Raw genomic sequence first — 15,991 nt, 5'->3', positions numbered from 1 at the left:
AGTGATCAGACTCTCAGTGGAGGCTCATGCATGATGGTGGATCAGCGGGAGTGGGTGGTAATGGTGAAAAATCCTGCGGGAGTGGACAGGTGTGCGAGCAAAAAAAGAATTCCCACACTGAGGGTTGAGTAAAAGGCTCTGATTTTGCCAACAAGTGACATATGTGGTCCAATAAAGGGAATATTCCACTTAACCCTTCAAAGACACACAAGACACAGTTGCTCTGTTGTAATCATACTTTTTAAAATGTTCTTGCAAACAAAATGCTTATTTAAGCAATGGTGGTTTTGTGCCGCATTTTACATTTGTCTTTAATCTGTAGTTCAAAAAAATGCAATTTTTAAGCTGCATTTGATACTTTCCTTGGCTGAAAATGACATAAATTAACCACCACTTCCTTGCTTGATACCACAGCTGCAGTTTCCTACTGCGTGTGATTTAGAATTGATTTATACATATACATCTGTGAACATAAGTGTCTCCCACTGCCAAAACTGGAAAACCAACACTCTCTCAGTCATCTTGTCAGAAGAGCAGCACTTGTATCACATCATAGGCCAGCCTGAACGAGTGGACGACCCCGTGAACTCTGTGAATGTTTGTGTATGTGAGCATTTTAAGCTTCAAACAGAGCTTTAGATCTGACTTTGAACTGTCAATGAGATCCTGGTTGTTTCTCTCCTTGCAGCTTCAGGAGATCTTCCGGAAGAAAAATGAGAAGAGAGGAAGGAAAGGAGATGCAGAAAAGTCGGCACAGTTGGTAAGACAGTAGGTAAAGCTGTGTGTTTACTTTAGCATTGATGGGTTTACAAAAGCGTACAACTGTCACTGTGCTCAATGCTATTGTTGTTCTCGTTTTCCTTCTGCTCCACTTCCTTTTTGACAGTGATGCAAATTCACATCGCTGTTAACCATGAATATTTTTAGCAAACCTTACTTATTACAATTTGGGCCAGTAGCTATTTATATATTTCATCTTCCTCCATTTCATTTCATTTCATTTCATTTCAAGTGCCTTAAAGCGGTTTACTCGTGAGTAATGTTACTAAAAGAGACAAAACAGTAACGGCTGCTTCATTGTCACTGAGCTCCATTCTTGTTTATCTTTTTCTTTTATTTTTTTCTTCTTCCTGCAACTTGTTTTGTTTCTGGCACATTTTTAGACGTCATGTTCCATGCACAGGTGAAGCAGGATAAAAATGCACCAGAGTGTGTCACCCTTTTTTAGCTTGTTCACCCGGGTTCATAATTCCCAGGTATACCCACTAATTTTAGCATGAACAACGCTTATCAGTGAAACAACAATGAATTGCAAATTTATGCAAACACAAAGTTCAGTGTCGTTGCTGCTGCCATCAGTCTGTGTAATGCTGTTAAAGGTGAAGTTGAATGCTGTGTTAGTTAATATTTTTGTTAGTTAGTGACACATCATCCACCAAGTAAGCAGCTATTCGAAGTCGATCAACCCTTCGTGTGACTGCACACTGTTGTATAGAAACTGCTGTTGGCACCACCTTATTTTCTCCTGTCTTAAATGTTCACTGACAGTTCTCTCGATTGTCTTTTTGTTATACAGGATACACTCTCATAACAATGTGTGTTTTTTCTCAGCACAACTGTGAATGACATGTAGGAGCATCACTGGCCATCGCCTTGCTTTACAACACTGCATGTCCACATTATTGTTTTATTATTATAACTGGCAATGTCAGGCATTAGAGGGACAGTGTAGCCTATGTGTGAAAACCGAATACACCCAATGGCATTTTATTTGTATTAGCAAAGGTAAATGCATTCAATAAGGCACAATTGTATGACTTAATAGTAATGTAATGATTAAGTTGTTGTGTCAGGTATATATTCTTTATTTTCATGTATAAAAAAAGTGTCACAAAACTGGGTCAAGGAGGAAGGACTCAAATGCAAAACCCCAAAAGAGAGTTAAATCAGTCCAACACAGACAGGACAATTGGGCACAGGTGGAAAACATTAGGGTGGGGCAGGCGCTGATTAGAGGCGGGAAACAAACGAGAACAGGTGAATCTAAGACATTAGTGCACAAACTACAACAGGAAACACGTACAAAACTTCAGACAAAACTGAAAACCATAAATAAGACAGACGTAGCTCCAGCAAAGCTGGATGTGACAAAGACACAAACAAACATAAACCTATCCAAGTATTGTGCAGAAAAGAAATCATAAATCATTACAATTTATAAATGACATTAGAAACTATAAAACGTGGATTTCAATAGAGAAACACTGAATCGAGCCAGCTTAAACATATTGTTATTATCATCATATTAATGTTATTATTAAGTACTGGGAATTACATTTTTGATCCATAAGTATCAGCTTTAGATTTTATTTTTAGCTCTATTGTTTGCAATTATATCTTGGACCAAAGTTTTGTTGAACCCCCACGTAATATTTCCAAAGGTTTGGTGAAAATCTATCCATGTGTTGTTGTTACAGTAGATCTAATTTAAAGAAAGCATCACACACAGTGTAGAAGGAGAGAAACGATCCATTAATCCACCACACACATACTTTGACAGCAGCGATCTCTGAGAAGTGCAGTGTCGTAATTCAGAGAGTGTGTGTTGTGCTCCAGTGTGATCACAGAAGTGCTGGAAATAACACAACGTCTTTCCTGGCATGTACTAACTTGTCTTTTACCTTTTCTCCTCTTCCTCCTCTCTACTCCTCTTTTTCCTCTCTACTCCTCCTCACTGGCTGCATGCTCTTTCTCTTCCTCATGTCTCTCTCTGTGTGTCAGAGTATGCAGCTGTATGGATATCAGGTTGCTCCCATGAACAGCGTATGTATTCAAAACCATAACCCCTCAGTGTCCTTTCTGCTTGTCTTCAGATGTTGTACAAAGTGAGCTGAACAGAAATACTTATTTCTGCCTGCAGTGTTTACAGTGTGTATTTATGTGACAGAGGGGGGAAAAAAAGCCAGTGTACTTCTCTATTTATTCATAAATCAGCAATGGAGAAGTTAAATATGGCAGTGACCACATATGGGAATGTCATGGTAGACAGCTTGATTGATTTAGAGTGTGTTTTTTGTTCATTTTTACCCTTATTTTTTAACATTAGATCAATGAAAAATCTGTGTTTGATCAAGATATATATTTGAAAGGAATATTATCTTGTTTTTTTGTTACTCCACGTAGCTTAGGAGACACACAAGTGAATATATCTCACCTCTGTCAGGTTAACTAAGATTCTACAGGAACCAAAAAATCTCACTTATTAAGGCACTAATTAAAGCCTAGTCAGGTGCGGTGACGTTTTTTGTTTTTTTTTAAAGCCTGTACCTTTTGCCAGATTAGGCAGAAATGCAAATAACTGAATTCCCAACATGCTGGATTGCTTTCATTAAAAGCATTTTGTTGTTTCTGGCAAATCAGGGTGGTGTAGTGAGAAAGAAGAGATAGAGGAAGAAAATGAAAGTAGACATCTGGATTATTAGACATATGATCCTGAAGGTTCATTTAACAGATGGCGTATGTCACTGTTCCAAGACACTTATACACAATATAATAATGAATGTTATGATCAGTTTCACATTTTCAAGGGCATCTACTTCAAAATACCCCGAATAATATAGTTTTTTTGTAGGTGTGAATCACAATTGCGCTGCACTCACACATATGCAGTCGCTGCCAAACGAAATGTTCAAATCTCTAGATCATGTTTATCTAGTGCTGGGCAGTATGACCAAACATGTATATCATGGTATTTTTTATTTTTTTTCACTGCTTTCAAGGTATACAGCAGTATTTTTTGATGCATAAGTGAGTTCTCCAGTGACAGAGTGGCACAGTAGAGAGAGGGAGTGGCACAGCTAAAGATGTCTGTCAAAACACTACTCAACTTTCATGGTCATTAGTAATTTTGAAAAGACTTGAAGTTCACACTAACTGGCTGGTTTCAGCAGATTTTTTTATGAAAGACTGGGGATCACACATTTAACGACTAGCGGAGCCCCTCACACACTTGCTGATTTGTATCTTTACATCAGTTTGGCAACCTTAGCAACACTTGGCCCATCCATCTTCAATTGTAAAATGGTGCTCAAATGTGTGAGTGCCCTGGCAGACTGATATAGCAGGACTGTGTAATGCCCCTGTCATGTGATCTGGTCATTAAAAACCCTTTAAGTGATAGCTGAGGTTTTTTGAAGTGTGGTTTTCTCAGGTACTGAAAGTCCTCACTGAACGAAAACGAGACAAAAAAGCTGTTATTAAACATTAAACAGCCTTTTCCATCAGGAAAGGAACTGGAGAGCGGGCTTTTGAATCCCAGGCTGGTTCCGGGTGCCATCAGCGCTGTGGGGGGTGCACACACAGTGAAGCTGGCAATGTGTTAGTACCTCATATATCCATACTTTAAAAAACCTTATCCCTTTAATGTTCACCCAGTCCATCCTGATCCTCTGTTGTGGGTAAAATGTACTCACAGGCTCTTTGAAAGGACGGATGGAAGGAGAGAGAGAGAGAGAGGGGGAGGAAGGGCGAGCAAGAGAGGAAAAAAAGACAGGGTGTCCATCTGTCAGGTCAGCTGATCAGTGATTGATCCAGGGGGGTATGAATGGAGCGAGGGATGGCAAGAAAAGAGTAATAGATTTAAGGGGTCAGGAGAGATGGACTCTGGCAAAAAGAGAGTGATGTGATTTAGAATGAATTGAGACTTTAAATATAATCAGACACTGTCCATTATAATTGTGTGCTTAGATCTATAGTCTTCTGTAGATCTTACATTTTTTCAAAGATTTATTCATCTATTGAGATAAAAATGCAGATAAGTTATGTTGAAATGAAAAAAAAAGAAGCTAAAACAAAATCATTGAGAAACCCAAATACACATTCAGTACAATGCTGATCACATAAGACACACTCTCTCTTTCTCTCTCTCTCTCTCTCTCCCTCTCTCTCTCTCTCTCTCTAACACACACACACACACACACACACACACCCTGTCAGAGTAGTGATGGATAGCTGCATTGTCACCGTGACGTTAAGAGCGGTGCAGGGTCATGTTAAAATGGCTGCTGCCTCATTCTCCCTGGAGAGACAAGGACAAGGTGGGTGGTCAGGAGAGAGAGAGAGAGAGAGAGAGAGAGAGAGAGCAAGCTCTTTTTTGTAATGTGGCAGATGCAGTTAACTGCCTTATGGTATAAAGAGATATGCAATTACCTTCTAAATTAATTCAATGTGTTAGGTTATATTCAAATATTCTGATTTTGAATGACGTTGTATCTTTAGAAATGACAGTGATAGTGATAGACGATCTGTAAGTTCACAATTAGTCCAAAGATATATTTTCACTTGTGAATGCTCCTTGTGTGACATCATTCATGCATATGTATGTACATGTTGATTGCTTTCTTTGAAACAAAAAAAAATCTACTTGAATCTGTTTACATTAGTTGGAAGTAAGAGAGTAAATATACACGTAGCAGGAATTTTACGTGGTGAACCTGTTGTGTTGGAGGTGAACTGACCCTGGCCCTGCTTGACCGCTCCTACAGGTGCTAAAAAAAGACAGTCAGGAGTTTGTGGCACGGAGTTACTGGGACGTTCTGAGGCGAAGTGCCAGTCAAGTCCTCTTTTCTGACCTGGCAGAGGTACACAGACCCAACTGTCCTCTGTCCCTTGATCCCTCCTTTCATCATCTGTCACTCTTCATCCTCTGATCCCTCGAGTTAGTGCAGATCCTACAGTCGTCCCCACAGGCTCAGAGTCATACAGCTGCATCAAGCATTTGCCAGAATAAGACCAGCAATAAATAAATAAATAAATAAATAAATAAAACAAGATCTTCAAAGTAAAAATCGGTATGCTTCACTTTTCATGTGGACCAAAGTTCAGTAAGATGCACAGTGGTTCATGGATTCATTGAAAGACAGAATCAGAAATGCTGCTCAATGTGGGCTAATTGTTAGAATGTATACTCCGCTCTTTCATTCTGGTTTGGCTTGATCCTGATTACCTGATTGTTCTCTGTGTAGACTCACCTGTTATATCTTCCACCTTTCCACTCTTTTTCTTTCTATATGCTACAATCTTTTCCAGCATCCTTCTCTATCTCCACCTTATTTTATCCTGTATCCCTCACCATATCTAATTATTACCCCCCAGTACATCATTCACATTTGTGCTCAGTGACAGTATGTCAAACACATTCATCAGAAAAAAGCCCCCCCATTTTATGAATCTGTATGGGATCTGCAGTAATCTGAGTGTCTTCAATCCTATCCCATTTCACTGTGTCAGTTGCTCACATCTGATAAACCAGTATAGATCATTTCTCACCATATTTGTCTCACTTATTAATATTTCACCAGACATTTGAACTGTTTGTTTTGCTGTAGTGCACTGATGTGACAGTATTGATCCCTTAATGTTCCTTTAATGATAGACACATTCTAATGACCTGTTGTGTTTGTCAACCTGCCTTCTGTCATTTTGGTCTCTGGTCTTCATTCTGCTTTTGTATGTGTCTCTGTGCCTTGTTATCTGTGCCGTGTTGTAGCTTTGGTGTTGAGATCCTTCTCATGTTACTCCACAACACGTTTTTAAGAGGCTGGTATATATTAATGATATATGAGGGAAGACGGCTGACTACAGAGCACATACAAAAAAACTTACGTTTTTAGTCCAGTAGTCAAACAAAAGTGTTTGTTTATCACAGACTTGAGCAATTGCTGACGACCTGAACGAGGCGTAAAGAGTTAACCCTTTAACACATAAGCCTCAAAATATCCATCTGGACTTTTTTTTTTTGCTTATTTTAACCATAAAAGGGCCATAAAAGGTCCTGTGAGTAAGTGCTTTTGCCCAATTTCCAGAATTACTTTAATTATCTTGCAGTTATTATTATATTATTAATAAAATATTATATATATACTTATTAAAATATTAATAATTATAGTTATTATTATTATTTACAATTTACTGCAGGTTAAAATAGCGTATTAACAATTTAAAATTAAGAAAAACAAAGTTTTATTTAAAAGAAAACACTGTAGTTGTACATGTTAAATTTGAAATTTGAACAGTATAAAACATTAATCTATAAATTTTCTACTGCTTTATCCGTCGTGGTGGGGCTGTGCCAATCTCAGCTGATATAGGGCGATATAGGCTATAGGCTGGGTACACTCTGGACAGTTAGCCACTCAGTATAAAACATATTTAAAATAAAAAAGATCGTTGTCTCAATGTCCAAAGACAGGCCAAAAAAATGGAAAACATGTACAGGTGTTTTTCCTACTTTTTCCCTTTCTGGTGACAAAGACACTGATTGAAAGAATTTGCAGAATTTATGGTAATGTGAGGTGCACTTGCTCAAACGTGTCGTCTGTGATACACTTGGTGTTAAAGGGTTAATGATACCTTTAATCAACTGTAAAGCTTCTGCAGATTAGATCTCTTAAATATCATTCTACACACATTCATCTGATTATGAAAATAGGAAAAGTGGAGTGGAGTTTCTGGCTCTGAGACTGTGTGTCAGCATTGCAGTGTTTCCCGGTGTTTTAGCACCAAAGGCTTTTTTCAGCTTACTAACACACTCACATTGACTAACGTGCTGATGTTTAGCAGGTCTAATGTTTATCATGTTCCCCATGTTAGCTAACATTTGCTTATTAACAATAAACCCAGAGCAGAGCTGAACCTGATGGGGGGAAAAAAGGTTGATGTTTACGTGAGGATGGCAGTTCATGCAAAAGTGAGGAGTTTATCAGCGAAATATTTAGGGGTGGGGGGAAAAATCGCGATATTTTGTGTGGTGATATTAATATCGCTTTTGAGACACCAGGTATCGATCTGTCAATTAAACAAAAACATTTCAGTCCACTAGATGGTGCCAAGTGCTCTTTGGGTGACTCTTGCAAAATTGGTCCGGAGGTAGATGAATAGAAGGAATTCTTTATTTTATTTTATCGGATGAAACAGATGCTGACAAAGTTTACTTTGTGCCCATGATTTGCAGTTGGAAAAAAATCCCAATATATGGTTACACTTTATGATAATATTGCAATAATCCGCATATTGCGATTTTGTGATAATAGCGTATCGCGACCTACTGTAAATATCATGATAATATCGTATTGCGGTGTCTCTGGCGATTCCCACACCTAGTAATATTGCAGATTATCATGTCTAGCCATTATGTATCTTATAATTGCAAGGGATTACCTGATTCAGTGTTAATTATATGGGTTGAAATCACAAGATCAGACCTCATAAAAAAAAATCAGATACAATCCAAAACCCCAAAATATCACATAAGTGATTCACTAAGCACAGACTGTATGGAGAGACGTCTGCCACCAACGTCATGTGACTAGAGAGTGTGAGGGATGAAGTGATCATGTGTGCTATGTGGACATATTTTTAACATGAGACAGATGAGAAAAAAACTTAATCAGACCAATATTGTATTAGTAAATATTGATATTGGCTGTGATATCAGTATCTATATGTCACAAAATAGGGATATAGAGCCCTTACTAATGGTAATGCCTAATCTCTGCAAAATTCCTTACATATAATTTATAGAATATCAAATAATCAATGAGTTTGAGCAAACAAATGTCTAAAATCAAGAGTTTACAAGAATTTTCAGTCCCGGCTATTTATTTATCTAAATAATGATCTTATTTTTATGTCAACTTCTGATTTGTCAAATATGAGGCGACGGTGTAGGTAATGATCAAGATTATAATAGTTTGGGATTTTTCATTAGTTTTACTTTTTATTTAATTTAGTCTTTTTAAAATTAGGTCATTTTAATTCGTTTTTAGAGCGGGTTTGATAGTTTTTATTAGTTTAAATTTTTTGTAATATGGAGTATTTGCCAGGTGCAAGATTCAAAAAGGTGATAATAAGTATTGTGTCTTATCTACAACCTTTCAAAATTGCCGGCAGAGAAAAAATAAACACACAAAAGGATTATGTGTGAAATTAGTTAACAAACACTAAGCACATTTTCGCTACAATTTGACTTTGTTTTAGTTAGATTTGGAAACGCACAATTCACTTTTAGTTAGTTTTTTTAAACCCTATTTTTTTACTTATTATTATTTATTTCAGTTAACAAAAATGTTTTTTCGTTAGTTTTCCTTAACTATAATAGCCTTGGTAATGATTAATAAGAGCTAACGTGGTGCTAGCATGCTACCTGACTAATGACAGGCTGTGCACTGTGGTGGCAGCGGAAGCTGAGGTGGAGGTAATGACAGTGGAGTGTAATGGAGCTGACCTTGTATTTACACTGAGCAGCCTTTCATCCGCCGGCACGTCAGACGGACAGAAGGGACGAATCAGACAGACAGGGCGGGAAATAAAGGCAAGTAAAACAGGGACATTGAAAGTACGAGGGATTACGAAATGCATGAAGCATCAACTAGATTTATGGTGTGTCAAAAAAAAGCGGAAATAAAACAGCAGAACTGTATGAAGACAAGTGGATGACAGCAGGATTAAACCTCAGGGTAAAGAAAAAAGGAAGAGATAAAATCACAGAGACAACAAGAAAGGTGAGAGAGGCCCAAAGAAGATGACACGGAGGACACAGGTCAGCGGGGAGGACAAATGTTTTCAGGAACAAAGTGTGCGTGGGGGGGGGAGAGTGGTTTGGGAAGCCCATTTAGGGGAAAAGAAAGAAGTAGGTTGTATTTAGAGAAACATGTGTTTACTCAACAGATTAGTCACCATTGTACCTCTTTGCTTTTGTCTGGAGAAGGAGGGACTGACTGACAGGCTCAGAGGGAGGGAGGGAAGGAAAGATCTAATCACCTCGATGTTTGTCAGGTGAAGGAGGTACTGACGGGTACGAGGAGAAAGGAAATCTGGGTAATCAGATCAGGGGCAGGGCGAGTGTGGGGGGGGCATATAGGAGTGATAAAAGAGGGAGAGGAAAAACAACGAGAGATAGATGGAAGATAAAGTTAGAAGAGAGGTGCAGGGAGAAAAAGAAGGAGCAGGTCAGGTGTTTTTATCCAGGACGGTCAGTCTGAAGAGTGACAATGAGCTCCTCCTCTGAAGTATTACTCACACATAGAGAGGATGAGGAAGACTGTTTAGTGTTTACATGTGTAATGACTGTTTTTACCTTTGACTCCGTGATCAAAGACTGCTGAAGTACACACGCACATGCACACGTACACACACATAGACAGACACATAGGAACATGCACACACCAGGTGTCGGCTCGTGCCTTGTGGGCGTGGTGGTAACCATTACGTCTTCATGTGGATGATGAGCTCACGCCGCCACTACTGCACTTCCAGGAATGATAAGCTTGTTTTGATCAGGTTGGAATCACGTCTACCCATGGGCTCATGACTGATGTGGGCTCATGAATAATAATAGTAATAATAATAATAATGATAATGTGACTATTTTTTTAAATGATTGGGCTCAAAAACCTTGATTGTGAGCTAGGAAAAAAAGAAAGAAAAGTTCTTCCCCAGTTTCTCTTTGGACAGATTCCAGTCTTACCATGACTATACAATAACCACAAATAATATTTTTTTATTTCAATCAATGAATTAAATCAGCCATCTGTGTAATATAAACTTGGTTGGTTGTTTATAACATGAAGCATTTAGCTGCTAAACAACTGGAGACCAGATTTTGGTCTAGTTGAATTTTTACATTTACATTTACATTTGCCAGGAGGCCTTAAACATTTCAAAATGCATATTAAAACCATAACAAATTGTTATAAGGGTCAAATAAATTATACGCTTTGTTTTCATGAACACAAATAAAAGGAATAATAGCCTGATCGTAATAAAAATACTTATATTATGAATATTCTGGTCTGATACCATTCTGAAAAGAAATTACATTTGTGATTATTAATTAAATCGATGTCTGCCCTATCTATGTGACACCTTTACACGTTTTATAATAGTGGGAATTGCTAGAAACCCTTATTTTTACATCTTTGTTGACAGGGAAGTTGTAATTTCTAACCAAAATGAGTTTAATCAGATTGAAGAACATTCACACTATTGTTGGGTTGATATCTTTTCCTGCTCTGTTAAAAAGCAGTTAAATGACATTTACTAAAGTGTTTTTCCCTCAGGGGCAACTCCAGTCTTCACTCATCTCTCTTTGGTTCCAGTATAAAAATGGGGTTCAGGATCAGAGTCATATAATCATATTCATGCATTCTACACAAGATAATGTTATTAACTTTAAAGAAAAACAGAAAGACAGAAAAATGCTTACTGGAGGCAAGAGAGGCAAAGACACGCCACCTGGACACTGTCTGGATATTATGAACAGCTTGTGTGTCATAAAGGCATAAGTTATGAGTCAGTTTAAAGATTAAAGTGTGTTTGTCCTGTTTGTCCATAATCAGAGGCTTAATTAAAAGAGCCTCAAATAAGTGAGACACAAAAATCATAATGTTTCAGTTTGTCTGTGTTTAAATGAAAGAAACAAATCCTCCGTTGTCCCTAATCAGAGGCTGAAAGACGAGACGACAAAGTGAATCACAAACAGACAGAAAGCGAGAGGTCACTCTGATGCTGGTGGTCTGACAGCAAGCTTTAATGTCGCTGTGCTTGCTAGGACCCAAAATAATTTATATGATGAAGGGCCGGGCAATGCAATGATATTGTATCATTATTGAATGATAATATAAAGAAAAAGAAAAAAAGGCAATTTTCTTTCTTTTTTTAGACACAAGACAATCGATTAATTATGAACAGATTAATTGATCGTTAAAAGTAATTCTGAGTTAACAACTCAATTTAAGCCTGATTATTTCATACAGTAGAAATGTATAGGCAATTTCATTGATTCTTACACGTGTAAATATCCTTTATTTAACGTTAAACGGCCAAACAAATACACCTGATGTCATCTAGAATTCAAGGTAACAACTTTTTTATTTTATGTATGTATAAGATCATGAGCAGCTTGAATGCAGATATTTCATATTTTATTTTATTTTACCGTCCTGTAAGACGCAGAAACCTTTTCATGAGTTGATAGAGATGATACACAGAGATGATATGTCAGGACATAAAATGCTTAAAAATATCCAGATATTATTGATGAGTTCTGTCACACAGCCCTACTCTGATGTGGCAAACTGCTTAATGGACCTTTTACAGTAGTTTGACGTCAGATGATGTGTTTAACAAGTTTCTGTCTTGTAAGCAATTGTACAGTTTTAGCCCTTCTGGCTCTAAATGTGTTGAAATTCACCGTCACTGTAGCACGGCGTGCTCACGGTGTGTGAAACCCTTGAATCATGTTGGCTTGACTGCAGAACCACTGACTGGTCATATGATACTATCCATTATAGACACTACAGTTTACACACAGCTATTTTCCTTTAAACAATCTTTACATGACAAAATCATCCATTAATAAACACAGTTTTCCCTCAGTTATTATCCCTGCAACTGTTACACAAAAACTGTAACAGCTTGACTTGAACACGTTCTTTCCCTTTTCTTTTGTAAACCTGTGTTATCCTGTTTGATATTTTCTTCTCATCCCACATTGGATTTTAGGATTATACCCTTGAGGTAGAACCACGAATGGCATTGTGGCGATGATGAAAGTTATGATGATGCTGATGGAAATGGCATAAATGCTCCCTCCCCCCTTTAGAAGGACATGAGATTTCTCTCAATCTGATGTCTGCATATTCCTCAGCATGGCCATGGATTGGACTGGGGAGGGTGGGGGGGTTTGCCGGGGGAGGGCATGGTGGGAAGAATAATTTAAATAATGTTTGCCAGCTGACTTTTTTTTCTAGAAGTGCTCAAAAAGCACAGTCACCTTTTTCTGAGCTAGACAGGATAGTGATGATCAACAAGGGGGCAAAATTGTGGATTACACGCTTTGACTGATCACAAGGGATTACATTAGTGTAACACTTTAAACATGAGCAGATAGTATAAACAGGACAAAAAAAGCCTGTTGCCTGGGCTTCAGATGTCAGCTTAATTGAGTCAACATGCTTTCCCAAGGACTGCACGTCAGATGGGGGGTCATGAAAAAAACACATTTAAACAACAGGAACTGTCATCGGTTGATGGAAAAAGGTGGAATCGGCTCTCATTCTCTGCATTCGTGCTTACTGTATGTGGGTTTTGTGATTTCAGGTTGTGTTCAGGTGTGTCAGTGCGGCACTGGCAGAGAAATGCATGAGATGCGGTGGCTTCATTGTATTCTGTGAATGTCTGCCAGCTCACGTCATCCATGAACCTGTCTGTCTCTCTCGGCCGTAGTTCTTCTCCCGCTCCTCCCTTCGCTCTCTTTTTTCCTACATATTTTCTGCGGTGACTAAAAGCATGATTGTTTTATATAATGTCTCTGTGTGTTTTTTCATGTTGCACTCCTCCTGTCTCCTGCTCTGTGTCTCGCTGCTGTAATAACACTCCTCACCAGTCTAGGCTGCATGGAGAAAATTTGGCTTTCCTCACCTTCTTTTATGACTTTCTGAAAAGAGTGATAATGCAGATGATCCTGACTGTTGACGGAAGCGTTTGACTTCTCCCTTTTGTTTGCACATACTGCATTTTACCCGAGTTGATATGACTGAAGAGGGTGAGTTTAAATGTAATTGCTGCCTAGACTGGTACGTTGATGTCATGATGCCGCTTGTCGGAGCTGTTTCATGTGATTGACAACTTTGTTGTTGTTGTTGCTCATCGGCTGTGGTAACCTGCTCCCTGCTCGCCTGGCACCTCAGTCGCCATGTTGGATGGATGATGGATCCTGCCCTCTGCGTCACCTCCAATCACTGATCCTTTATCAATTTGTCACTCATCAATCTCTTGTTATTCCTCCTTCTCTGATGATTCATAGCGGACAGATGAGACTATTACGATCGACACCACACTACTGGTCCATTTCTTTGGGAAGAAAGGGAAGGCAGAGCTCACCTTTGACGACTTCTATAGGTACTAAAAGGATTTTTTTTTTTGGACATGAAATAGAAAGAAACATGCTTCCATTGATCAGTATTTGATTAGAACCCACACCCTCCCATTTCCCTGCTTGTTTCCTCCTCAGATTTATGGATAACCTCCAGACAGAAGTATTGGAAATCGAGTTTCTAACCTACTCTAAAGGAATGACCACCATCAGTGAAGAAGACTTTGCCAAAATCCTGCTGCGCTTCACCAACGTGGAGAACATCAACGCCTACCTGGAGAATGTCCGCCATTGTATACCTGATGAGAAGGTACAATTCTTTTAATTTTTTTTTATGAACACAGGGAATAAAAATATACAAATGAAAGACAAAAGCAAAGAAAGAAAGATATTATTATTATTATTATTATTATTGTTATTATAATAATAATAATATAAAAGGTTGCATATGATTGTATGCAGTAGAAACTAGAATATTACTTTTTTTAATGAACTGTACATATACCATTATACCAGTTCTATATACATTTAACACATCTTTATTCATATATCTCTTTAGATGTGTTTTCTGTACAGGTTTTTATGCTGATTCACTGATAATAGACATTCTTTTGTACATTTAAGTGATTAAATTAACCTTTTTCATTATTATTTTTAATCAACAATATATATATATATATATTCATTTTTATATATATATGTATTTGTATCTTTGCCTCTGTACATTTTTTATGCTGTTCTAAAAGTTACCAGATCCATAAACCTCAAAGTGAAGGACTTTAAAAACAGTGAGCCTGTTTGTATATCCCACATTGTTTGTTTGTCTGTTTTTGGAGAATGCATTATGCAGATGACGTTAAAATGAGTTTACAGTTTCACAGTCCTTTATCTTTATCCATCTTCCTTCTCTGTGTGTGCCCCTCCCTTACAGTCATCTAGTGTGTCCACAATGTCCCACATCTGTCTCTGCCTGAGGCTGTTGTGACCCTCCACACTTCAGCACTCCACTGCTTCACCTACAATCACACTCACACTCGACAGCACCCCCAGCTACATGTCTGTCAGTCTTGTCTGATTGTCTTTGGACGTGTAGTCCTTATGCCACCCAACTCTACCTCTGTTCCTCCCTTCTTTCCTTTTCATGCTATGGAAGAAGCAGGAGGTTGGTCTCGACCTCGTGCGACACAAAACCTGCAGTCACATTCTGCTGTTATATTAGATCTTCATCTGTGCTTATGGTCGGGTGAAGACACAGCTGGCTAATACACTGTATTTAAAAAGTGAACGTAGTCTTCTGGTTGTACAACAAACTGCTTTTTTCAAGCCCTGGGATTCGCAATTTGATCGGCACCATGACAGTTTTTGCAACTGGAGAAGTCCCAGACATCACCTGCAACCAGGATGGGCGATACTAGCTGTCAATCATGCAGTATGTCTACTCATAATGTGTTGTGTATTATTGTCTAGTGACACGTGCAATTGAAGACCTAAAAAGAGTCATTTAGACCATTAATTCCTGACAGAAAAATGTAATAGATCAAGTGAAACATCTTCTAAAAAGGTGGAGCCTGCCCACTTACTCCATTGCCACAAAAAAACTTCATTAGCGGGACACATCGTTTCAGTCTGATGAGGGTCTTCCTCAGGTGATTTTTCTTTACAATGTGCAGCGGCCATCACCAGGTTTGGTTAATCACCCTGACAATTTAGATTTTCTTTAGAACATTGAACAAACAATTATTTAAAACTTTTACAAAACTGTGTATGGAAATAAAAATAAAAAAGTAATTGTTAAATTAATTTCAATCAACATTTATTGACAAAATCAGACAATAAAACAAATAAAAACATCAAAGTCTATGGATAACTAATTTTCCCATAATACTTTCATTCAAACTGAGGTTTTTTTTACAACTAGTAGAGTCGCCCCCCCTGGTGGCTATTTGCTACTTTTGTCCTGGGCTTCACTTTTCACACTGTAAGACTAAGTCCATTTTTTATACAGTCTATGAGTGAGCTATGTTCATTTATATACATCTGCATTTTAACCTGCATCTC

The 15,991-nt window shown here is 38.1% G+C and overlaps 1 protein-coding gene across 4 annotated transcripts in view; it reads left to right on the top strand.

Moving 5' to 3' along the window:
* micu3a (mitochondrial calcium uptake family, member 3a) overlaps positions 1 to 15,991 on the top strand; it is a 31,754-nt gene that overhangs the window by 12,195 nt on the left and 3,568 nt on the right. The window contains exons 7-11 of one of the 4 annotated variants that reach the window (XM_044028651.1): positions 689 to 760; positions 2,782 to 2,823; positions 5,544 to 5,639; positions 13,865 to 13,959; positions 14,072 to 14,243. In XM_044028651.1, coding sequence (XP_043884586.1) covers positions 689 to 760; positions 2,782 to 2,823; positions 5,544 to 5,639; positions 13,865 to 13,959; positions 14,072 to 14,243 — 477 coding nt within the window. The remainder of the gene's footprint in view (positions 1 to 688; positions 761 to 2,781; positions 2,824 to 5,543; positions 5,640 to 13,864; positions 13,960 to 14,071; positions 14,244 to 15,991) is intronic. The other 3 variants (XM_044028652.1, XM_044028653.1, XM_044028654.1) reach the window with 3 other exon arrangements.

Source organism: Solea senegalensis, linkage group LG6 (genome assembly GCF_019176455.1).
Source record: "Solea senegalensis isolate Sse05_10M linkage group LG6, IFAPA_SoseM_1, whole genome shotgun sequence".
NCBI lineage: Eukaryota > Metazoa > Chordata > Actinopteri > Pleuronectiformes > Soleidae > Solea > Solea senegalensis.
This window is presented reverse-complemented; position numbering and strand designations above follow the sequence as displayed.